Below are 25,701 nucleotides of genomic sequence, written 5' to 3'. Positions count from 1 at the left end.
GCTTTCTTGCTGCCGGGTCTGCTGGGAGGGTTCCTCAGTGGTGCAAGGTCATCGGCGCAGTTGGTGAGCCACTGTGTGAGGTTGCGGGCTGCTTTGTTGGGGTCCATCATGTTGGTGGGAGGGTTCCGGCTGAGGGAGGTGGTGAGTTGGTCAGCAGTGATCTTGCTCCAGCTTCTGTGGGGAACCTGTTGCGGGTGGTGGTGGGTCGTGGTTCTCCTGAAGTTGAAGTGGACGCAGCTGTGATCTGTCCAGTGTAGTCCGGTGGAGTGGCTGAAGGAGATGTGCTTGCTGGAGGAGAAGATGGGGTCAAGTGGGTGGGGGTGTTCACCAGTTGCTTGAGTCCGAGATTGGCGAGGTTGTCCAGCAGGGCGGCGGTGTTGCAGTCCTTGTTGTTCTCCAGGTGGAAGTTGAGGTCCCCTAGGAGGATGTAGTCTGAGGAGGTGAGGGCGTCCGGGCTGACCAAGTCTGCAATGGCTTCGCTGAATTGTGTGCGTGGTCCTGGGGTCTGTAGATGAGAGTGCCTCTGAGGGTGGTCTTGGGGGTCGGTGTGTATCTGGAAGCGAAGGTGCTCGGCGGCAGTGAGGGTGTCATCGTAGTTGGTCGTGATGCGGATGGTGTTTCTGTGGACGATGGCGATGCCTCCTCCGGTTTGGTTGGCGCGGTCCCTCCGGGTGATCTTGTAGCCATCCGGGATGGCTATGGCGATGTCGGGGGCTGAGGAGGCATTCATCCAGGTTTCTGTGAGGAAGGCGACGTCTGGTGATGTGTCGAGGAGGTTCCAGAGTTCGACGGCGTGTCTGTGGACGGAGCGGGTGTTGAGCAGGATGCACTTGAGGTGGTTGTTGCTGGTGCTTGGCTTGGCGGGTGCGGTGCAGGTTCGGAGGCAGGTGAATTTACAGGCTTGGCAGGTGAAGGGTCCGTGGGTGCGTTTCGGGGTGGCTCGGTAGCAGGTGGGGTTCCGACCGGCGTTGAGAGCGTGGAGGGTGGTGGCGTTGTAAGTCCGTCGTGTGGGCTGGCGTCATTCGCTCCAGACTGTGGTTTGGTACGGGGCAGTTCGTTATGTGTCTTACGTGCAGTGCCCCCAATCCACGGTGCAGAAAAGGGTGTCGAGGTCAGCGGGCAGTGAAGTTGTCATTGAGACCAGAGCTGCGAGTGGAGCGAGGAGGTGCGGAGTGCAGTGCCCACAGTTCCCGGTGCAAGCAGTGGCTCGGTGGTAGTAGCAGTAAAAACGTGCAGACACTGCAATGGCAAGTCTGAGAACCCTTTGAAAGGCTGCTTGTGTGGGTGGCACAATCAGTTCTGCAGACCCACTAGCAGCATTGGATTTACAGGCCCTGCCACTCAGTGCTTTTTACTAGGGACTTACCAGTAAATCAAATATGCCAATCATGGGAATGCCAATCCATAATACAATGTACAATAGGAGCCATTGCACTTTAACACTGGACAGCAGTGAGAAAGTGCACAGAGACACTAAACCAGCAAAAACAGAGTCAAAACCAGCAGGTCAGAAATCAAAAAGACAGGGGAAACGCCAAAAGATGGGCAGATTTATATAGCGCAATTTGGGAGAGATTAGGTGATTTACTGACGGGAGCCGAGCGGGCTCGGTCCGAGGTGTTAGTCGCTCGGTGGGGGCCACACCAGGCCGTGGAGGTAAGGGGGCTGGTTGTGGGGCTTCCCTCCCCTCTTGCCCCGGTGTTTGTCCTGCTGCTGGGGACCCCCCTCGACCCCTGGGGGCTCTGGAGGTCCGCCACGGACTCTCATGGACTTCTTTACTTTTTCTTTTGTCCTGGCCGCCATTTTGCTGCTGCTCTCGGCCGCTTTTCTCTGGACCCCTTCCCGCCATCTTGTCCATTCCCTCGTCCTTTACCCTTTTCCCACGTTTCCCCCTTGACAATCCTCAAATGTTTCTTCCCTTTTCTGATTTGCCTTTCCTCCATACCCTTGTCACCCTCCCTTTGTGCTGGGACTGCGTACCCCCTCTGACCCCACTTAATGGAACTCTGCTCTTCTTGTGGGGGTTTTTTTTGTGGGGTCTTGACCTGAGAAAATCTACTATGTGTGTATGTGTATATATATATATATATATATATATATATATATATATATATATATATATATAGTGAAAAAACCATAGGTTTCAGGCCTTATATAGTTGGGTATTAGCATTTAATAAACCTTGCAAATTCACTGAAAAAACCATAGGTTTCAGGCCTTATATAGTTAGGAATTAGCATTTAAAAAACCTTTGAAATTCACTGAAAAAACCATAGGTTTCAGTCCTTATATAGTTAGGAATTAGCATTTAAAAAAACTTGCAAATTTACTGAAAAAACCATAGGTTTCAGGTCATATATAGTTAGGAATTAGCATTTAAAAAAACATTGAAATTGCTCCTAGATAGTTGTACTAACTATATTTCGTGCACCCGCAATCCACTGCTGATATCACATATTACATCATTCATGACCTGGTCAGTGACATCACTGATGACATCTCAAATGACATCACTGAGAGCTGTGTGGGCTGTGAGAGCTGTGTGGGCTGTGATTATTTTTTTTGGGCCTAGGGGGGGGGCTTTGTGGGACCCCCTGAGCAGGCCTAGGGGGTCAGGGTGCTTCTACCCTGCCCCCTTTTTGAGTTCTACAAGTTTGTTTTTCTGCTTTCCTGTGCCTCAATCTACTGAGGCACAAGATGGCTGCCAACAATTTCTGGTTTGGATTGTTCAGACAGTAGCAGCCAATCAGCATGCAGCTCGTACTCTGGAAGGTACAGAGTACAGTAAGCTTACAGTGTGCTACATATAGATATATAAGTTGAACAAATTCGATTTTCTCAACAACTACTGGAGGGATTTTCACCAAATATACAAAAGGCACCTCTGCATACCAGGCTCTACCATTTTGCCAAGTTTGGTGTAATTCCATTCAGCCGTTCGGGCTGTAGCCGTGTCTAAAGGTCCTATGGAAAATTGCATTGGACTCAATTTCACATTCAATTTTCTCAAACTACTGGAGGGATTTACACCAAACATACAAAAGGCACCTCTGCATACTAGGCTCTACCATTTTGCCAAGTTTGGTGTAATTCCGTTCAGCCGTTAGAGCTGTAGCCTTGTCAGAATGTCCCTATGGAAATTAACATGGGGAAAACACGTTTTGGGACCCCCCTTTTTTCTCGGCCCCTGCTTGACGAATCCCCCCGAAACTTTCAGGGAAGGAGCGGAGCGCAGCGAGGCAAATTTAAGGAAAATTACAGGCAGATCCCTCAATCGGCGCCAAAGTTATTCCCAATAGAATGTTCGGAATTTCCTATGGTAACTAGGTCCTAACTATATATACCTCCTGGCGACCGCCAGTAGGTAATATATATAGATATATATATATATATATATATAGAGAGAGAGGGAGAGAGATAGCTCTAATCACTAGTATATGCAGTAGACCATTGTACTCTCTCTTCAATTCCTAGGTGACTCTTAGAGTATATCCATTTGTATCTCTTCCTTGAGTGACTTTACATCTTGTACATTTGCATTTTTTTCTGTTTGTATCTGTTATGTAACGCATGTAATCCTAAATCCTTATGTAACGCAACTGGTTCTTATGTAAAGAGCTCTGACACCTTTGGGTAATGTTCGCGCTATAGAAAATCGCATTAAATAAACAAATAAAAATCCTCTCCACTGTTATGTATTTATCCACACGTAAAGTTGTAATAAAAAGGAGTTTATTCGTAAATGAAGAAGCACTCTCAGCATACATCCGGAGGCTCCAGTCGTTGGCAGTAACTGACCTCCATTGACAGTTTATACAGTCATATATATCTTACAAACAGTAATCAGTAGCGAGACATGTATATTTAATTCACAACATAACACGTGGAGAATTCAAAAGGCAATACACGCGCAGGTCGCGCACAATGGACATGCATAGAATGTTATAATGTGTGCGCGTGTAACTGGAATGTAAACGCAGGTGTAAGCGCGTGTATATTTGTATACATAACATCCACTCCAGTTATTAAATTTCCAACGGGACTCTACAAGCCCTTCTACAAGATGAATTTCCTGGGAGAAAATATTTTTCTATAGTGTTTTTTAAATCAACTAACATTTCATGTGCACGTCCGGCTGCATTTGCTTTTGGTTGCAAAGTGAAAGCGTGACTTGTGACCCCCGCACGGGACAGGTCTCTGGTGCCGGTTAGCTAAATGGCTGCAGGAAATCTTTGTGGGAAATGGTCTTCTTCCAAGTCATCACCGTCCACACCACGACCCTGATCATGTAGAAAGAAAAGCCTTGAAACGCGATTGGTTAACCTGAGCCACTTGTCTGTGGTCGGTGCCCGGCTTTGTTTCCTGTTGTTGTAGTGATGCGGTCACCAGGTACACTGCCTGCCTTGCCTCCTCCTAGCATCAGACGGTTGCCATGGTGACACAGGAGCATCTCTCCTGTGAGCGCGCCAACTTCATCCCCATGGATGCGGCTCTCGAACAGCTGGACAGATTCAGGACATTGATAGGTGAAGGCGAGAAGGAGGGCTTGTGTGTTGTGATTGGCCGTCGGTTGGCTGCGTGCGCTTCGATTGGGCGACTCCAGACAGACAGCTAGACAGTCTATCTACTGGAGGCTCACCTATAATCCTGAGGCAAAAGCTATCTACAGAGCTGCCATAAAGAAATTCCACAAATTAAAACGGTCCATAATGAAAGAATGATATATTGAAAAATTCCGCTCCGTTAATAATTCCCCCAAAACGCTGTTTACCATAGTGCATTTTATCTTTGGGAGGGCCGTAAAGAGGCATGGGTGGGCCAAGAAGGTGCGTGAGTATTTAATCTATCTGACATTTTAGGTATTGGCATCTGTCCGCATTTTACATTTTTATCACAATAATCGGCACCCACAGAGGTACATACTTTGCTTTCTTTGCTGTGCTTCCTGCTTTGGGGGAGTGTGTGTGTGTGTGTGTGGGGGGGGGGGGGGGGGGCGAGGGGAGGGATGCTGCTTGTCAAATCTTTAAGATGCAGAACTTTGACTGTAGCATGCTCCTGGTCATGTGCAGCAGCAGAGATGTTTCTGCTGCCATTCAGAGCCACTTTACCGCTTATCATGTTTTTAAAAAACGTTGGCAGTGTTTTACTTTGCAAAGCATTGAAGTTTAAAAATACGATGCAGTATGCCCTGCAGCATAATTCAGTTTTCAGGATATCTGTGCTGGTCATTTTTGCACCATAACAGCGAATAAACTCTGCTGACTTCACACCTCTCCCCAGGCTGCACGCCCCTGTGAAACATTAAGGTGAAAAGGGTTGTTTTTCAGTTCTGAATGGCCTTGGGTGGGCTAGGGCCTGGCCCACCCTCTAGAACCAGGCCTGCTCCCTTCCCAGTGTTATGTAGTAACTTGTGGTTGTGTGTCCCATGGAGCTCTAATGAGGAGCTTACCTCTACTCGTTCTTGGCAGTTTTATTGGCATGCACATTTCCCGGGAGATTATTAAACGTCATGTCTTTAATATATTATTTTATTGTCTTATTAAAGGAATTCTTCCGGGTTCTTAAAATGGCACTTTTGAGCATTTCAGAATACAACCTAAACTAAGGGTACAGAAAACGAGAAGTTTTGTAGCACGTTTCCTCTGTGCTAAAGTTTATTGCTGGAGTGTGCCGGAATATGCTCGCTTTGGCTTCCAGACAGTAAAACATTCTATGATAATAAAGTTATTTTATCATTTTATTTTTGTTTTCTGGCTTTTTTGTATGGTGGGGCGAGTTTTTATAAAATTGGTGTGGATTTCCCTTTTGAGTTGTGTGTCTGTTATTGGTCAATGTTGTGCAATAAGTGTCTTACACTCCTCTGTGTTAGACCTAAGTCTGCTCACCCACACTATAACTGATAGAGCATTTTGGGCTTTACATTGAGCCCTGTATTCTTTTGGGGGACCCCTGGACTCTGTGCACGGTATAACCACCTAGTAGTGATACCATATACAGAACCAGCTTCCTGCAGTCCTGTTCTGAGCTTTGAACCCACTCCACTTCTCTGAGTAGGCCTTGGAATGACCATACCGGGCACCAGGCGTTTCCCCAATGGGCTGGCAGGGAGGGGGCTGGTTTTGTCGCTGGGGGCCAGGCTGACCGGGTTTCCTGCACCATGCCCTTCATCCCTTTACAAACCATGCAAAACAAATGGTTTGGTCAGACCATGCTCTCTTCGAAACAATTTATTTTTGCATTTGGTTGGTTCCTTTTCCCGCAGAGTCGCTACAAGCAGCAGCGTGGATATTGACAATTAAGATACTACAAAATTCAAAGCAGCGCATTTCTTTATAATGTAGGTGTTGCAACCCAGTTCAGTGTAGTATGTATTAAATCCTTGTCCACTTATGTTGACCAGGTATCTTGATAGCCAGAAGAAATGTTATCACTGAGTTTAATCTTGTCTGTATGCCTATCTTTGACGTAGACACCTAAGATTTATGCTGCAAAAGGAAGGTCCTTACCTGTGACGCTGAAGGTTGTTTTTTCAGCTTAATGTCTGTTCTGGATTCTCATGGATCATGGCATCGGGTTTTTGTGTGAAATTGAAGAGAACAAAAAATGCAACCGTTCAACTGAGAATGTGCAGATAGTTGGATCCAGGCAGTGGTGTGGTTTGGTCACTAAGATTGGGGGGAGGGGATTTTGAGTTTCAGATTTTCCAGCATTCAAGCTGGGATATTATGTTAAAATACATTATATGACAAGCGGGCGCATGAAAGCACTAAAGGGGCAGTGGAAAGGGAGATGAATGCAGATTGGTAAGGGCACTAAGTGAGAGGAAACACATTATTTTGTAAAATAAACAACATTTTTGAAGACATTCAAAGCAGAGAGGGAGAAAGTATGTGCGTTTTTGTATGTGTGTGTGAAACTTCCTGATGAATTCCAACAGGCATGTCACCATACCCCACTGGGGAATGGATGTAGCCTTACGGCTAGAGCGGTCTACCTTGAAGCTGGGGAACCGGGTTCGAGTCTCGACAACAACGCTAAAACATCCTGAGATTCAGGGCAAATCACTTAATCTCCCCGTGCCTAACAAAAATGAATGTGTCCATCTGTAACGAAACTAGTGCTCATGTAAAGCGCTCTTATAACTGATTTCTCGGGTCTGGTTTGCGCTATATAAAACTCCAAAAAAAAAAGATACTTCTAAGAACCAAAAAAGTGTGGGTACATTCAGCAAATTATAAATAGATGTTAAGATGAAATTTTATATCTCTTCTTTTCACATACTTTAACTTTATACATACATTTAAGATAATCTGAGTCCATCCACTTTGACTAAGAGTTATTCTTTTCCTTGTATCCATGGAGTTGGGTTCTTTGTACTTGAGATGATTAATCTTCTACCTCCCTCTCTCCTTATTGCCCACAGGGTCTTCTTCCTCCAGCCGGATCGAGCACTCCTGGGACTCTGAGCTGCCTGAAAACGCCTCCTGTGAGCCCTGCTGGAGAGACGAGAGATGGAGGATAAGGTACTCCTGGTATTTATACCAGAGGGATAGAGGGCTAGAGGGATAGAGGGGTGGAGGGAAGAACACATGCTGGTAGGAAGGAGGAGAGACAAAGTGGTAGGAGGCCAATCCAACAGGTTACTGCTCTTAATCAGACTGATTGGACACTTGCTCCCTGTGCAGCCATACTGCTCTGCCCCCTGCACCATGAGCGTCTACGCAATGCAGGGTCCAGGATTCTGTGCCACCATCACCAGCAGTACCATGTGTGCCTACGCGCATGGTGCGTCCAGGATCCTGTGCAGCCATACTGCTAAGTCTCCAGTGCCCTGTGCGTCTATGCAGCGCAGGGTCCTGTGCAGCCATACTGCTCAGCCACCAGCACTATGCGCGTCTATGCACCGTCCAGGATCCTGTGCAGCCATACTGCTCAGTCTCCAGTGCCCTGTGCATCTATGCAGCGCAGGGTCCTGTGCAGCCATACTGCTCAGCTACCAGCTTCATGTGCGTCTGCGCACCGTCCAGGATCCTCTGCAGCCATACTGCTCAGTCTCCAGTGCCCTGTGTGTCTATGCAGCGCAGGGTCCTGTGCACCCATACTGTTCAGCTACCAGCTCCATGTGCGTCTACGCACCGTCCAGGATCCTGTGCTGCCATACTGCTCAGTCTCCAATGCCCTGTGCGTCTATGCAGCGCAGGGTCCTGTGCAGCCATACTGCTCAGCTACCAGCTTCATGTGCGTCTGCGCACCGTCCAGGATCCTCTGCAGCCATACTGCTCAGTCTCCAGTGCCCTGTGCGTCGATGCAGCGCAGGGTCCTCTACAGCCATACTGCTCAGCCACCAGCACTATGCGCGTCTATGCACCGTCCAGGATCCTGTGCAGCCATACTGCTCAGTCTCCAGTGCCCTGTGCATCTATGCAGCGCAGGGTCCTGTGCAGCCATACTGCTCAGCTACCAGCTTCATGTGCGTCTGCGCACCGTCCAGGATCCTCTGCAGCCATACTGCTCAGTCTCCAGTGCCCTGTGCGTCTATGCAGCGCAGGGTCCTGTGCACCCATACTGTTCAGCTACCAGCTCCATGTGCGTCTACGCACCGTCCAGGATCCTGTGCTGCCATACTGCTCAGTCTCCAATGCCCTGTGCGTCTATGCAGCGCAGGGTCCTGTGCAGCCATACTGCTCAGCCACCAGCACTATGCGCGTCTATGCACCGTCCAGGATCCTCTGCAGCCATACTGCTTAGTCTCCAGTGCCTTGTGCGTCTATGCAGCGCAGGGTCCTGTGCAGCCATACTGCTCAGTCACCAGCACCATGTGCGTCTACGCACCGTCCAGGATCCTCTGCAGCCATACTGCTCAGTCTCCAGTGCCCTGTGCGTCTATGCAGCGCAGGGTCCTGTGCAGCCATACTGCTCAGCCACCAGCACTATGCGCGTCTATGCACCGTCCAGGATCCTCTGCAGCCATACTGCTTAGTCTCCAGTGCCTTGTGCGTCTATGCAGCGCAGGGTCCTGTGCAGCCATACTGCTCAGTCACCAGCACCATGTGCGTCTACGCACCGTCCAGGATCCTCTGCAGCCATACTGCTCAGTCTCCAGTGCCCTGTGCATCAATGCAGCGCAGGGTCCTGTGCAGCCATACTGCTCAGCCACCAGCATCATGCACGTCTACGCACCGTCCAGGATCCTGTGCAGCCATACTGCTCAGTCTCCAGTGCCCTGTGCGTCTATGCAGCGCAGGGTCCTGTGCAGCCATACCGCTCAGCTACCAGCTCCATGTGCGTCTACGCACCGCTCAGGATCCTCTGCAGCCATACTGCTCAGTCTCCAGTGCCCTGTGCGTCGATGCAGCGCAGGGTCCTCTACAGCCATACTGCTCAGCCACCAGCACCATGCACGTCTACGCACCGTCCAGTATCCTCTGCAGCCATACTGCTCAGTCTCCAGTGCCCTGTGCATCTATGCAGCGCAGGGTCCTGTGCAGCCATACTGCTCAGCTACCAGCTCCATGTGCGTCTACGCACCGTCCAGGATCCTCAGCAGCCATACTGCTCAGTCTCCAGTGCCCTGTGCGTCTATGCAGCGCAGGGTCCTGTGCAGCCATACTGGTCAGCTACCAGCTCCATGTGCGTCTACGCACCGTCCAGGATCCTGTGCAGCCATACTGCTCAGTCTCAAGTGCCCTGTGCGTCTATGCAGCGCAGGGTCCTGTGCAGCCATACTGCTCAGTCACCAGCACCATGCACGTCTATGCACCGTCCAGGATCCTGTGCAGCCATACTGCTCAGTCTCCAGTGCCCTGTGCGTCTATGCAGCGCAGGGTCCTCTGCAGCCATACTGCTCAGTCTACAGTGCCCTCTGCGTCTATGCAGAGCAGGGTCCTGTGCATCCATGCTGCTCTGCCGCCAGCACTATGCGCGTCTATGCACCATCCATGATCCTCTGCAGCCATACTGCTCAGTCTCCAGTGCCCTGTGCGTCTATGCAAAGCAGGGTTCTGTGCATCCATGCTGCTCAGCCACCAGCACTATGCGCGTCTATGCACCGTCCATGATCCCCTGCAGCCATACTGCTCAATCTCCAGTGCGTCTATGCAGCGCAGGGTCCTGTGCAGCCATACTGCTCAGCTACCAGCTCCATGTGCGTCTACGCACCGTCCAGGATCCTGTGCAGCCATACTGCTCAGTCTCCAATGCCCTGTGCGTCTATGCAGTGCAGGGTCCTGTGCATCCATGCTGCTCTGCCGCCAGCACTATGCGCGTCTATGCACCATCCAGGATCCTGTGCAGCCATACTGCTCAGTCTCCAGTACCCTGTGCGTCTATGCAGCGCAGGGTCCTGTGCAGCCATACTGCTCAGCTACCAGCTCCATGTGCGTCTACGCACCGTCCAGGATCCTCTGCAGCCATACTGCTCAGTCTCCAGTGCCCTGTGCATCTATGCAGCGCAGGGTCCTGTGCAGCCATACTGCTCAGCTACCAGCTCCATGTGCGTCTACGCACCGTCCAGGATCCTCTGCAGCCATACTGCTCAGTCTCCAGTGCCCTGTGCGTCTATGCAGCGCAGGGTCCTGTGCAGCCATACTGCTCAGTCACCAGCACCATGCACGTCTATGCACCGTCCAGGATCCTGTGCAGCCATACTGCTCAGTCTCCAGTGCCCTGTGCGTCTATGCAGCGCAGGGTCCTGTGCAGCCATACTGCTCAGCCACCAGCACCATGCACGTCTATGCACCGTCCAGGATCCTGTGCAGCCATACTGCTCAGTCTCCAGTGCCCTGTGCGTCTATGCAGCGCAGGGTCCTGTGCATCCATGCTGCTCTGCCGCCAGCACTATGCGCGTCTATGCACCGTCCATGATCCTCTGCAGCCATACTGCTTAGTCTCCAGTGCCCTGTGCGTCTATTCAGCGCAGGGTCCTGTGCATCCATGCTGCTCTGCCGTCAGCACTATGCGCGTCTATGCACCATCCAGGATCCTGTGCAGCCATACTGCTCAGTCTCCAGTGCCCTGTGCGCCTATGCAGCGCAGGGTCCTGTGCAGCCATACTGCTCAGCTACCAGCTCCATGTGCGTCTACACACCGTCCTGGATCCTCTGCAGCCATACTGCTCAGTCTCCAGTGCCCTGTGCGTCTATGCAGTGCAGGGTCCTGTGCAGCCATACTGCTCATCCACCAGCTCCATGTGCGTCTACGCACCGTCCATGATCCTCTGCAGCCATACTGCTCAGTCTCCATTGCCCTGTGCGTCTACGCAGCACAGGGTCCTGTGCAGCCATACTGCTCAGCCACCAGCACTATGCGCGTCTATGCACCATCCAGGATCCTCTGCAGCCATACTGCTCAGTCTCCAGTGCCCTGTGCGTCTATGCAGCGCAGGGTCCTGTGCATCCATGCTGCTCTGCCACCAGCACTATGCGCGTCTATGCACCGTCCATGATCCTCTGCAGCCATACTGCTCAGTCTCCAGTGCCCTTTGCGACTATGCAGCGCAGGGTCCTGTGCATCCATGCTGCTCTGCCGCCAGCACTATGCGCGTCTATGCACCGTCCATGATCCTCTGCAGCCATACTGCTCAGTCTCCAGTGCCCTGTGCGACTATGCAGCGGAGGGTCCAGTGCCTCCATGCTGCTCTGCCGCCAGCACTATGCACGTCTATGCACCGTCCATGATCCTCTGCAGCCATACTGCTCAGTCTCAAGTGCCCTGTGCGTCGATGCAGCGCAGGGTCCTGTGCAGTCATACTGCTCAGCCACCAGCACCATGCACGTCTATGCACCGTCCAGGATCCTGTGCAGCCATACTGCTAAGTCTCCAGTGCCCTGTGCATCTATGCAGCGCAGGGTCCTGTGCATCCATGCTGCTCTGCCACCAGCACTATGCACGTATATGCACCGTCCATGATCCTCTGCAGCCATACTGCTCAGTCTCCAGTGCCCTGTGCGTCTATGCAAAGCAGGGTCCTGTGCATCCATGCTGCTCAGCCACCAGCACTATGCGCGTCTATGCACCGTCCATGATCCTCTGCAGCCATACTGCTCAGTCTCCAGTGCCCTGTGCGTCTATGCAGCGCAGGGTCCTGTGCAGCCATACTGCTCAGCTACCAGCTCCATGTGCGTCTACGCACCTTCCAGGATCCTGTGCAGCCATACTGCTCAGTCTCCAGTGCCCTGTGCCTCTATGCAGTGCAGGGTCCTGTGCATCCATGCTGCACTGCTGCCAGCACTATAAGCGTCTATGCACCATCCAGGATCCTGTGCAGCCATACTGCTCAGTCTCCAGTGCCCTTTGCGTCTATGCAGCGCAGGGTCCTGTGCAGCCATACTGCTCGGCCACCAGCACCATGTGCGTCTACGCACCGTCCAGGATCCTCCGCAGCCATACTGCTCAGTCTCCAGTGCCCTGTGCATCTATGCAGCGCAGGGTCCTGTGCAGCCATACTGCTCAGCTACCAGCTCCATGTGCGTCTGCGCACCGTCCAGGATCCTCTGCAGCCATACTGCTCAGTCTCCAGTGCCCTGTGCGTCTATGCAGCGCAGGGTCCTGTGCAGCCATACTGTTCAGCTACCAGCTCCATGTGCGTCTACGCACCGTCCAGGATCCTGTGCAGCCATACTGCTCAGTCTCCAGTGCCCTGTGCGTCTATGCAGCGCAGGGTCCTGTGCAGCCATACTGCTCAGTCACCAGCACCATGCACGTCTATGCACCGTCCAGGATCCTGTGCAGCCATACTGCTCAGTCTCCAGTGCCCTGTGCGTCTATGCAGCGCAGGGTCCTGTGCAGCCATATTGCTCAGTCTCCAGTGCCCTGTGCGTCGATGCAGCGCAGGGTCCTGTGCAGCCATACTGCTCAGCCACCAGCCCCAGGCACGTCTATGCACAGTCCAGGATCCTGTGCAGCCATACTGCTCAGTCTCCAGTGCCCTGTGCATCTATGCAGCGCAGGGTCCTGTGCATCCATGCTGCTCTGCCGCCAGCACTATGCGCGTCTATGCACCGTCCATGATCCTCTGCAGCCATACTGCTCAGTCTCCAGTGCCCTGTGCGTCTATGCAGCGCAGGGTCCTGTGCAGCCATACTGCTCAGCTACCAGCTCCATGTGCGTCTTCGCACCGTCCAGGATCCTCTGCAGCCATACTGCTGAGTCTCCAGTGCCCTGTGCGTCTATGCAGCGCAGGGTCCTCTGCAGCCATACTGCTCAGTCTCCAGTGCCCTGTGCGTCTATGTAGCGCAGGGTCCTGTGCAGCCATACTGCTCAGCTACCAGCTCCATGTGCGTCTACGCACCGTCCAGGATCCTGTGCAGCCATACTGCTCAGTCTCCAATGCCCTGTGCGTCTATGCAGTGCAGGGTCCTGTGCATCCATGCTGCTCTGCCGCCAGCACTATGCGCGTCTATGCACCATCCAGGATCCTGTGCAGCCATACTGCTCAGTCTCCAGTGCCCTGTGCGTCTATGCAGCGCAGGGTCCTGTGCAGCCATACTGCTCAGCTACCAGCTCCATGTGCGTCTACGCACCGTCCAGGATCCTCTGCAGCCATACAGCTCAGTCTCCAGTGCCCTGTGCATCTATGCAGCACAGGGTCCTGTGCAGCCATACTGCTCAGCTACCAGCTCCATGTGCGTCTACGCACCGTCCAGGATCCTCTGCAGCCATACTGCTCAGTCTCCAGTGCCCTGTGCGTCTATGCAGCGCGGGGTCCTGTGCAGCCATACTGCTCAGTCACCAGCACCATGCACGTCTATGCACCGTCCAGGATCCTGTGCAGCCATACTGTTCAGTCTCCAGTGCCCTGTGCGTCTATGCAGCGCAGGGTCCTGTGCAGCCATACTGCTCAGCCACCAGCACCATGCACGTCTATGCACCGTCCAGGATCCTGTGCAGCCATACTGCTCAGTCTCCAGTGCCCTGTGCGTCTATGCAGCGCAGGGTCCTGTGCAGCCATATTGCTCAGTCTCCAGTGCCCTGTGCGTCGATGCAGCGCAGGGTCCTGTGCAGCCATACTGCTCATCCACCAGCCCCAGGCACGTCTATGCACCGTCCAGGATCCTGTGCAGCCATACTGCTCAGTCTCCAGTGCCCTGTGCATCTATGCAGCGCAGGGTCCTGTGCATCCATGCTGCTCTGCCGCCAGCACTATGCGCGTCTATGCACCGTCCATGATCCTCTGCAGCCATACTGCTCAGTCTCCAGTGCCCTGTGCGTCTATGCAGCGCAGGGTCCTGTGCAGCCATACTGCTCAGCTACCAGCTCCATGTGCGTCTTCGCACCGTCCAGGATCCTCTGCAGCCATACTGCTCAGTCTCCAGTGCCCTGTGCGTCTATGCAGCGCAGGGTCCTCTGCAGCCATACTGCTCAGTCTCCAGTGCCCTGTGCGTCTATGCAGCGCAGGGTCCTGTGCAGCCATACTGCTCAGCTACCAGCTCCATGTGCGTCTACGCACCGTCCAGGATCCTGTGCAGCCATACTGCTCAGTCTCCAATGCCCTGTGCGTCTATGCAGTGCAGGGTCCTGTGCATCCATGCTGCTCTGCCGCCAGCACTATGCGCGTCTATGCACCATCCAGGATCCTGTGCAGCCATACTGCTCAGTCTCCAGTGCCCTGTGCGTCTATGCAGCGCAGGGTCCTGTGCAGCCATACTGCTCAGCTACCAGCTCCATGTGCGTCTACGCACCGTCCAGGATCCTCTGCAGCCATACAGCTCAGTCTCCAGTGCCCTGTGCATCTATGCAGCACAGGGTCCTGTGCAGCCATACTGCTCAGCTACCAGCTCCATGTGCGTCTACGCACCGTCCAGGATCCTCTGCAGCCATACTGCTCAGTCTCCAGTGCCCTGTGCGTCTATGCAGCGCAGGGTCCTGTGCAGCCATACTGCTCAGTCACCAGCACCATGCACGTCTATGCACCGTCCAGGATCCTGTGCAGCCATACTGCTCAGTCTCCAGTGCCCTGTGCGTCTATGCAGCGCAGGGTCCTGTGCATTCATGCAGCGCAGGGTCCTGTGCATCCATGCTGCTCTGCCGCCAGCACTATGCGCGTCTATGCACCGTCCATGATCCTCTGCAGCCATACTGCTTAGTCTCCAGTGCCCTGTGCGTCTATTCAGCGCAGGGTCCTGTGTATCCATGCTGCTCTGCCGCCAGTACTATGCGCGTCTATGCACCATCCAGGATCCTGTGCAGCCATACTGCTCAGTCTCCAGTGCCCTGTGCGCCTATGCAGCGCAGGGTCCTGTGCAGCCATACTGCTCAGCCACCAGCACTATGCGCGTCTACGCACCATCCAGGATCCTCTGCAACCATACTGCTCTGCAACCATACTGCTCAGTCTCCAGTGCCCTGTGCGTCTAAGCAGCACAGGGTCCTGTGCAGCCATACAGCTCAGCCACCAGCACTATGCGCGTCTATGCACCGTCCATGATCCTCTGCAGCCATACTGCTCAGTCTCCAGTGCCCTTTGCGACTATGCAGCGCAGGGTCCTGTGCATCCATGCTGCTCTGCCGCCAGCACTATGCGCGTCTATGCACCGTCCATGATCCTCTTCAGCCATACTGCTCAGTCTCCAGTGCCCTGTGCGACTATGCAGCGCAGGGTCCTGTGCATCCATGCTGCTCTGCCGCCAGCACTATGCGCGTCTATGCACCGTCCATGATCCTCTGCAGCCATACTGCTCCGTCTCCAGTGCCCTTTGCGACTATGCAGTGCAGGGTCCTGTGCATCCATGCTGCTCTGCCGCCAGCACTATGCGCGTCTATGCACCGTCCATGATCCTCTGCAGCCACACTGCTCAGTCTCCAGTGCCCTGTGCGTCGATGCAGCGCAGGGTCCTGTGCAGCCATACTGCTCAGCCACCAGCACCATGCACGTCTATGCACCGTCCAGGATCCTGTGCAGCCATACTGCTCAGTCTCCAGTGCCCTGTGCGTCTATGCAGCGCAGGGTCCTGTGCAGCCATACCGCTCAGCTACCAACTCCATGTGCGTCTACGCACCGTCCAGGATCCTCTGCAGCCATACTGCTCAGTCTCAAGTGCCCTGTGCGTCGATGCAGCGCAGGGTCCTGTGCAGCCATACTGCTCAGCCACCAGCACCATGCACGTCTATGCACCGTCCAGGATCCTGTGCAGCCATACTGCTAAGTCTCCAGTGCCCTGTGTATCTATGCAGCGCAGGGTCCTGTGCATCCATGCTGCTCTGCCACCAGCACTATGCACGTCTATGCACCGTCCATGATCCTCTGCAGCCATACTGCTCAGTCTCCAGTGCCCTGTGCGTCTATGCAAAGCAGGGTCCTGTGCATCCATGCTGCTCAGCCACCAGCACTATGCGCGTCTATGCACCATCCATGATCCTCTGCAGCCATACTGCTCAGTCTCCAGTGCCCTGTGCGTCTATGCAGCGCAGGGTCCTGTGCAGCCATACTGCTCAGCAACCAGCTCCATGTGCGTCTACGCACCTTCCAGGATCCTGTGCAGCCATACTGCTCAGTCTCCAGTGCCCTGTGCATCTATGCAGCGCAGGGTCCTGTGCAGCCATACTGCTCAGCTACCAGCTTCATGTGCGTCTGCGCACCGTCCAGGATCCTCTGCAGCCATACTGCTCAGTCTCCAGTGCCCTGTGCGTCTATGCAGCGCAGGGTCCTGTGCACCCATACTGTTCAGCTACCAGCTCCATGTGCGTCTACGCACCGTCCAGGATCCTGTGCTGCCATACTGCTCAGTCTCCAATGCCCTGTGCGTCTATGCAGCGCAGGGTCCTGTGCAGCCATACTGCTCCGTCACCAGCACCATGCACGTCTATGCACCGTCCAGGATCCTGTGCAGCCATACTGCTCAGTCTCCAGTGCCCTGTGCGTCTATGGAGCGCAGGGTCCTGTGCAGCCATATTGCTCAGTCTCCAGTGTCCTGTGCGTCGATGCAGCGCAGGGTCCTGTGCAGCCATACTGCTCAGCCACCAGCCCCAGGCACGTCTATGCACCGTCCAGGATCCTGTGCAGCCATACTGCTCAGTCTCCAGTGCCCTGTGCGTCTATGCAGCGCAGGGTCCTGTGCATCCATGCTGCTCTGCCGCCAGCACTATGCGCGTCTATGCACCGTCCATGATCCTCTGCAGCCATACTGCTCAGTCTCCAGTGCCCTGTGCGTCTATGCAGCGCAGGGTCCTGTGCAGCCATACTGCTCAGCTACCAGCTCCATGTGCGTCTTCGCACCGTCCAGGATCCTCTGCAGCCATACTGCTCAGTCTCCAGTGCCCTGTGCGTCTATGCAGCGCAGGGTCCTCTGCAGCCATACTGCTCAGTCTCCAGTGCCCTGTGCGTCTATGCAGCGCAGGGTCCTGTGCAGCCATACTTCTCAGCTACCAGCTCCATGTGCGTCTACGCACCGTCCAGGATCCTGTGCAGCCATACTGCTCAGTCTCCAATGCCGTGTGCGTCTATGCAGTGCAGGGTCCTGTGCATCCATGCTGCTCTGCCGCCAGCACTATGCGCGTCTATGCACCATCCAGGATCCTGTGCAGCCATACTGCTCAGTCTCCAGTGCCCTGTGCGCACCAGCTCTCCATTCTGCAGCTGCTGTGCTCTGCCTCCAGCTCTCTGTGCTGCAGCGGCTGTGCTCTGCCTCTAGCTCTCCAATCGGGCTGTGCTCTGCCACCAGCTCTCCATGCTGCAGCGGCTGTGCTCTGCCTCCAGCTCTCCATGCGGGCTGTGCTCTGCCACCAGTTCTCCATGCTGCAGCGGCTGTGCTCTGCCACCAGCTCTCCGTGCTGCAGCGGCTGTGCTCTGCCACCAGCTGTCCGTGCTGCAGCTGCTGTGCTCTGCCTCCAGCTCTCCATGCGGGCTATGCTCTGCCACCAGCTGTCCATGCTGCAGCTGCTGTGCTCTGCCACCAGCTCTCCATGCTGCAGGGGCTGTACTCCGCCTCCAGCTCTCCATGCTGCAGCGGCTGTGCTCTGCCACCAGCTCCTTGTGCAACAGCAGCAGTGTTCAGCCACCAGCTCCTTGTGCAGCAGTAGTGCTCAGCCACCAGCTCCTTGTGCAGCAGCAGTGCTCAGCCACCAGCTCCTTGTGCAGCAGCAGTGCTCAGCCATCAGCTCCTTGTGCAGCAGCACTGCTCAGCCACCAGCTCTTTGTTTAGCAGCAGTGTTCAGCCACCAGCTCCTTGTGCAGCAGCAGTGGCCATCCACCAGCTCCTTGTGCAACAGCAGCAGCAGTGTTCAGCCACCAGCTCCTTGTGCAGCAGCAGTATTTTGCCACCAGATCCTTGTGCTGCAGCAGCGGTGCTCAGCCACCAGCTCCTTGTGCAGCAGCACTGCTCGGCCACCAGCTCCTTGTGCAGCAGCACTGCTCGGCCACCAGCTCTTTCTTTAGCAGCAGTGTTCAGCCACCAGCTCCTTGTGCAGCAGCAGTGCTCAGCCATCAGTTCCTTGTGCAGCAGCACTGCTCGGCCACCAGCTCTTTCTTTAGCAGCAGTGTTCAGCCACCAGCTCCTTGTGCAGCAGCAGTGCTCAGCCATCAGCTCCTTGTGCAGCAGCACTGCTCGGCCACCAGCTCTTTCTTTAGCAGCAGTGTTCAGCCACCAGCTCCTTGTGCAGCAGCACTGCTCGGCCACCAGCTCTTTCTTTAGCAGCAGTGTTCAGCCACCAGCTCCTTGTGCAGCAGCAGTGCCCATCCACCAGCTCCTTGTGCAACAGCAGCAGCAGTGCTCAGCCATCAGCTCCTTGTGCAGCAGCACTGCTCGGCCACCAGCTCTTTCTTTAGCAGCAGTGTTCAGCCACCAGCTCCTTGTGCAGCAGCAGTGCTCAGCCATCAGCTCCTTGTGCAGCAGCACTGCTCGGCCACCAGCTCTTTCTTTAGCAGCAGTGTTCAGCCACCAGCTCCTTGTGCAGCAGCACTGCTCGGCCACCAGCTCTTTCTTTAGCAGCAGTGTTCAGCCACCAGCTCCTTGTGCAGCAGCAGTGCCCATCCACCAGCTCCTTGTGCAACAGCAGCAGCAGTGTTCAGCCACCAGCTCCTTGTGCAACAGCAGCAGCAGTGTTCAGCCACCAGCTCCTTGTGCAACAGCAGCAGCAGTGTTCAGCCACCAGCTCCTTGTGCAGCAGCAGCGGTGCTCAGCCACCAGCTCTTTGTGCAGCAGCAGCAGTGTTCAGCCACCAGCTCCTTATGCAGCAGCAGTGCTCAGCCACCGGCTCCCTCAGTAGGTGACACAACTCACTTGAGAAGGTGCTGTGACCGGGAGATGGGGACCTAGAGTAGTGGAGGATTTTCTCAATGCACTAGTGATCTTTTCACCCTCGTCGTGCACCCATTTGATCACTCTAACCCAATATGTGCCCTTCTGTTCTCTGTGTGCAGGATGTGCTCCTCGAGTGGTCCTACGCTGGTGATGACGAGGGACTGGAGCCCCCAGATTATGAAGTATCGCTGGAAAGTGGTGAGTACCTGGTTCATAAATCCGTCACGTCTTCAATATAGATTCGCCTCTGCTCGTGCGGTGTTCCTAGTTTTCTATCTGGCACCCTACTTGAAGAGCACAGCGAAAAGGCCATTTAGTGTTTGGGCACACTGCCTCTCCATTGAAATTGTTGAGGCTGAACCCCAATATTTTAAGTCCTCATTGAAGAAGGGTCTCTAAGAGGGAATTACTTTTTTTTGAAAAACTGCCAAAGGGATTTTTTTTTAGGTGAATTTAAGTGCACGTTTAGTGGCCAAGGACGAGTGAGGTGACCGGTGCACCATCACTCACATAATACATTTTTTAAGGCCGTGGAGGTTCACTGAGGGCTACTAGAAGGGTGGGGTGGGCACAGAGTAGCATTACCTGCATAGAAGAGGGCAGGAAAATGGTGTTGATTCAGCAAAATGTCAGTAGAAGCGGAAGTGACATCACATGTCCCCTCCCCCCCAGTGATATCACAGGAAGTGATGTCATATGACAATTGACACGCTGTCACCCTCCCCCCAGCTGTTTGTGAACTGTCTAACTTCTCTATTATCTGTCGCGTCTTTCTCTCCTGTTGCTATCTCTTGTTCACCCAACCTATCTAAATTAACTGCCATTCTCACTGATCTCCTTATATTACGTGTCTTTCCCTCTCTGTCCTAACTTTCTCCACTCTTTCACCTTTCTCCCACCTCTTTTACTTCCTTATCTTTCCTTTCTCACCTGTCTCTGTCACAGTATCATTGGTGTCTCTTTCATCCCTCTTTGTCTTTCTTAAACATACATCCTCCTGTGTTGATCTCACCCTTCTCTCCGTAGCATCTTCTTGCTTTCGTTATTTTACCCTTATTTCGCCTCAAAGCCTTTTACCTTTACCACCTCTCTCTCTCTCCTTCTCTCCCCTGTATTTCTTTCTTACTCCCTATAGAAGCTCTGGGGCAGCAGGAGGCAGGGAGATGATTCACACCACTTGCAACAATAAATGATTATTTTACAAGTTGGCTACTGTCCTCTGAGGTCACAGGGAGTTGCAGTGACAGTACTGGGAGTCGCAGGAGGCAAGCCAGGGGTCACAGCTGCCTAAATGACGTCCATGGTTTTTAGTGCCCAACTTGAAGGACCCTTGGTGTGCTCGATCCTGGGAGTGGAGTCACCCAACTCCTTAATGAATGTGGTGTCGATCCAGTTCTCCCACCCATAAAGCACTCGGCGGTGCCTTCAAGCATGGTTTGTGGGGTTAGAGTCCAAGAGGTGGCACTGACACTGGAATGTTCATCGCTATTGGCAGTGGGCCCCGTGACTAAGAAAAGACTGCTTCCACGATCTGGCCCCTACAAAACCACTGAGGCGAAGCACTACTCTTCCCCCCCCCCCCCACACACTTAGGCCTGGAGCCTACGCTCAGTCAAGGAATGAGCAAAAGGTCAGTGACCGGGATAGGAGAAACTGCCTTTACAACGTGTCTCGGACCACGCTGTCCCTTTACAACTCATACCTTTACCATACAAGTCGAAACAACGACTTGCCTTACGAAAAGCCTTGTTGAATTGATGTTGAATTTTAAGTCCAACATTTTCCCTACTGTAGCGCAGATTGGAGTTGGAATAGTAAATAATACATTTCAAAGAAGTCATTGTAACGATTTGCGTGGTAAAAGAATGCGTGGTTCCAGCATTCAACCATATACAAACCATCTTGTATGACTTACCAAGCCGTTCACACAGTCCCTCCACGTTACCTAGCTGGCCAGCTTCAGACACCTGGTGGGGTTCGGCCATCGCGGAATGCTGAAGCTCGGCCAATAAACCCGCCCTTTACAAAGGAACCACTGATGGCCCAATCCTGTCCTGACAGTGTGACCAGCGTCTGGAACTCCGTTCCCCTGAACCTACATACCCCTGCCTCCCAGGCTATCTTTAGACCAGCACTGAAAGCCCTTGCACTGAAAACACATTTAAATAAATCCCTTGTCTTCATACACCACAACGTTAACTTCGTTTTTTCACTGATTGGTGCTTGAGGCTTCCCTATGACCTAAGTGTTATTTGGCACCTTCTGAACCTGGCACCTGTTTACATCCTGATAGTCCCCATTTATGACTGTTGTCATTTATATCTTGTTATAATTCTCTATCTGTATTGTAAATGTTCAAATACCTTTGGGGCGTGTAGTTTCTGGACCTAATGTAAAGATCTAATTCTTTTGTAAAGAGCTCTGATACCTTTGGGTAATGTAAACTGCATAAATAAGTACATGAGATCCTCCCTCCTCTCGAACCTCGCTGCATGCCCCTCTTTCTCACACTTTTTCTTTCTCTCTCTGCCTCTTTTTCTCTTGTCTTTCGGTCTACCTCTCGCTTTCTTCTGTTCTCTCAATCTCCCCTTCTCTTTTTCTTTCTCTCTCTCTTCCCTCTCTGTCTGCCTCACTCTCTCTTTTTATATATCTCCTGATTAGTTCTCTTGAGTGTCTGTCTGTCAGTGCTGGCCTCTCGGTGATCAAGAATGGCAGGATCAACAGCGCTGCACCTCTTCATACGGTGCTGTGGGTGGACAGGGTCGACCTTGAATTTCGAATCCTCATTCACTCACCTAGAGGTTGAGGGAGTGAACCCTGAAGCTTCAGGACCACAACGAAGACGTGCAAGCTTCACCATCACTCTACAGATGGTAGTTGTGACGCACTGGCACTCTGAGCAGAGGGGTGTCCTATGACTGTCAGCATGAGGGTAGCATCACATGCTCTATCAAGAGACCAGAGAGGTGCAGACATGCTGTGTGATCTGTAGCAATTCTAGCTTTCTTTAATCTGAATGTATCTATGTTTTTTCAAATCCACGGAGGTTTTTAATCTGCCTTTATTCTTTTAGATGGAGATCTTAAGTAAAAAAAAAAACAAAACAATAAAAAATAGCGTTAATGTGCTTTCGGGGTAATATGTAAAAATGTCCAGGGATCCCCTCACGTGTCCCTCCTTAAGATCTTCTGAGACCTCATCTTACTACTATGATCTCCCTAATTCCTTTCTAGAGACTCTTCCCTCCTCAATCTCTCCTTTACTCATCCCATACCTCCTCCTACTACTATGATCTCCCAATAAACACTTTCTATTCTTTTCCCTCTTATATCTCTCCATTATCCTTTTTAATCCAACTAACAGACTCACATGTCCATTGGTTAAATTAATTCATAGTTCCCTAAACTAACTTGCCACTAATCCTTTTGGCTTCCGGAGTAGCGTGCTACTCGCCGAAAAGTGCTTTGATGCCTCATCAGAGGTAGTAAGCACTATATAAATACAATTACAATATGTCTCTCTGTTTTCTAACATTGAACATGTTAATCTTTTTTTTATCCCATAGACATCCGAGAAGCGCTTCACATAACACTTCAGAGGATGAATATATTCCTGAAGCTTCTAGAGGCGCATACCCCCTCCTTCGAGGCTGCAATCAAAGAGCTGCGTCGCATTGCAGATGGCGTGGACCATTTCCACCATGGAGCTACTATTGCAAGCATCACCGGGGGTGCGGTGAGTGCTGCCGGAGGCATCACTACTGTTGTAGGACTGATCCTTGCCCCGTTCACCTTCGGGGCTTCACTGATTGTCACAGGTGTGGGTCTAGGTGTGGCGGCAGCCGGCGGGGTCACCAGTGCCACGGCCACCATCTCGGATACAGTGAATGAACGGGTGGAGCGTGGCAAAGTGGAAACTCTGATTCGTGAGTACGAGACAAACATGAATGAGATTGAAGAGTGCCTCAAGAGCATCCACTGCCAGCTGGAGATGCTCAGCAGCCACCCAGACTTCTCCCGCATCACCAACAAGGAGTTTGAGGCAGTGGCCCTCAATGCTCTACCCAGGGCGGGCAGAGGGATCGCTAATGTGGTGGAGATCGTGAGGCTGGCACAGTTGGGGAAGGCAGTTGGAGGGCTGGCCAGAGGCATCCGCATCGCTGGCGTGGCCACGGGCATCTTGACAGGACTGTTCCTGGTCATGGATGCCATCTTCATCGCCAAAGACGCCAAGGATCTTCATAAGGGGGCGAAGACCGAGGCGGCAGCGAAGATCCGGGAGGCAGCGGATGAGCTGGAAAAGGGGCTTCACGAACTGATGGAAATTGCGTGCACCTTGAAGAAGACACAAACTTGAACAGAGTAGACAGCAGTCCAAGCAAGATCCTCCCCCAATCCCCGCATGGCAGGTCTGCTGATATCAGCAGGAAACAAATATGATTTCGATGGTAGATGGAAGTTGGTGTTATTTTTCCACTAGTCGTTCCATACATAGGGCCAGTGATGCTTGTTTAAGATGCATAATCATGGCTAGAATCGATCTGTACTAAAGGTCAGAGGTCACTTGTATATGTGGATCATCCCTCTCACCTACTAAAGCACATATTGGCCAAGTCCTTGGTCCATGATCCCTGTTTTCCCGTCTATCGCTTGAACTCACCGGATGGTCTTCCCTCCCAACCATGCTCCAAGTTTTGCAGAAACTACAGGGGATGAGTTGTCTAATCACTCCTTCTCCTTCCGCCAGTGCACAGATACGGAATCCTTTTAAAGCGCATGCCTTCCCAAATCTCAAAATGTGGAAAAACAAATGCAAAGTGAACACTGTCACCGGAGGATAACGCCGGGCTATGCAAATCAATATCTCCATTAAGGGGTCGGCTCTTCGGTGGGGCACGAGCACCCATCTCAGTGGCCCACTTGTAGGCTCTTTATTTGAATAATTGTCTTGAGATTGGATCACTGAAAGATCCTTCATATGTGCAATCTTAGTTCATCAATTCTTGCAATGGTACCATTGATCGCCTCCAAGAGGTAGAGTAGTGACGAGCGCTATCCAAGTGTGAGAGCGCTCTATAAAAATACGAGAGTTTTAATAACTATTAATAGCACAGAAATTGATGGAAAAACGTTCAATTTTTACAATCACCAGAAGTTACCAAATCCAATTGATGACCATTAGAAGTTAGTCGAAAGATAATGTTTCTCTAAAGAGTGTTAAAGATCTGCTGTAGGCAGTCGCATCACCGCTGAATTCAATGCATTGACCTCCAAGAACAGTCTGCCTGTATTACTCTTCGAATACAAAGATCTGTACATACATTGAGGATGTCAGATGGCCGTCAAGAGGGCTTTCTTCATCAGTTTCCTTCAGATTGTTTGAGTGAAGGGTGTTACATTTTATGTTATTGGTCAGAAGTCCTAATGAGTGGCTGTTTGTCGTCTGGAGACCACATCAGATATTCTGAAAGCTGATGCCCAAACACTGTTTTGCATTCCAGATACCTGAAAAGTGTGGGATGGTACGTTAGACTCTGAGCCTATATCATCAAATTGTATAAAGTAATATTGGAATTTGTCATGACTGATTATAATCCTGACGGTTTGTAACTGAGTTTACTGCTTAGGGTGTATGTGATGGAAATATCCAATCATAGAAATATTGAAAGTTATTATGTGCCTTAATATAACTGTAAATTCATTTTCTTTAAAAGTATTAGTCATTGTGGGTTATTGGGGAACAGTTTGCTTCAATAAGAAGTTACTTTTTGTAATTCACTAATGCTTCAATAAAAAAATTACTTTTTGTAATTAACTATTTGTTTCAACAACATAGCTTTTTAGTATAATAGTATATCTTGTGAAATTCTAACCAGAGGAAAATAAATGCATATAAATCTAATTTTTTACTTAATAAAATGTGAGCAATAACTAATCTTTTTATTTGTTGTTTTTGCTATGGACAAGTGTGCATGTGAATCAGACCCTGCTTGTGAAAACTCCTTGCTTTGTCCGCAGAACTGTCGAAACTCCTTGCACTGTCTGCAGAACTGTGAAAACTCATTGCGCTGTCTGCAGACACTCTGTGAAAGCTCCTTGCACTGTCAAACTCCTTGCACTGCCAAACTCCTTGCGCTGTCTGCAGACACTTTGTGAAAACCCCTTGTACGGCCAGCAGATACTCTGTGAAACTCCTTGCGCTGTCTGCAGACACTTGTGAAAACTCCTTGCGGTGTCTGCAGACACTCTGTGAAAGCTCCTTGCACTGTTAAACTCCTTGCACTGCCAAACTCCTTGCGCTGTCTGCAGACACTTTGTGAAAACCCCTTGTACGGCCAGCAGACACTCTGTGAAACTCCTTGCGCTGTCTGCAGACACTTGTGAAAACTCCTTGCACTGTCAAACTCCTGGCGCTGTCTGCAGACACTCTGTGAAAACTCCTTGCGCTGTCTGCAGACACTCTGTGA

At 52.0% G+C, this 25,701-nt stretch overlaps 1 protein-coding gene across 7 annotated transcripts in view; it reads left to right on the top strand.

Annotated features, from left to right (window-relative positions):
* LOC144772453 (apolipoprotein L3-like) overlaps positions 1-25,165 on the top strand; it is a 69,444-nt gene extending 44,279 nt beyond the window's left edge. For 5 of the 7 annotated variants that reach the window (XM_078656871.1, XM_078657056.1, XM_078657215.1 and 2 more), the window contains exons 2-4: positions 7,424-7,523; positions 19,355-19,433; positions 22,801-25,165. In XM_078656871.1, coding sequence (XP_078512997.1) covers positions 7,512-7,523; positions 19,355-19,433; positions 22,801-23,591 — 882 coding nt within the window. In that variant the 5' untranslated portion in view covers positions 7,424-7,511 and the 3' untranslated portion in view covers positions 23,592-25,165. The remainder of the gene's footprint in view (positions 1-7,423; positions 7,524-19,354; positions 19,434-22,800) is intronic. The other 2 variants (XR_013599758.1, XR_013599796.1) reach the window with 1 other exon arrangement.
* The last annotated feature ends 536 nt before the right edge of the window (positions 25,166-25,701 follow it).

Source organism: Lissotriton helveticus, chromosome 1_1 (assembly GCF_964261635.1).
Source record: "Lissotriton helveticus chromosome 1_1, aLisHel1.1, whole genome shotgun sequence".
NCBI lineage: Eukaryota > Metazoa > Chordata > Amphibia > Caudata > Salamandridae > Lissotriton > Lissotriton helveticus.
The sequence above is the reverse complement of the archived record's forward strand: the minus strand, read 5'-3'. Positions and strand labels throughout refer to the sequence as shown.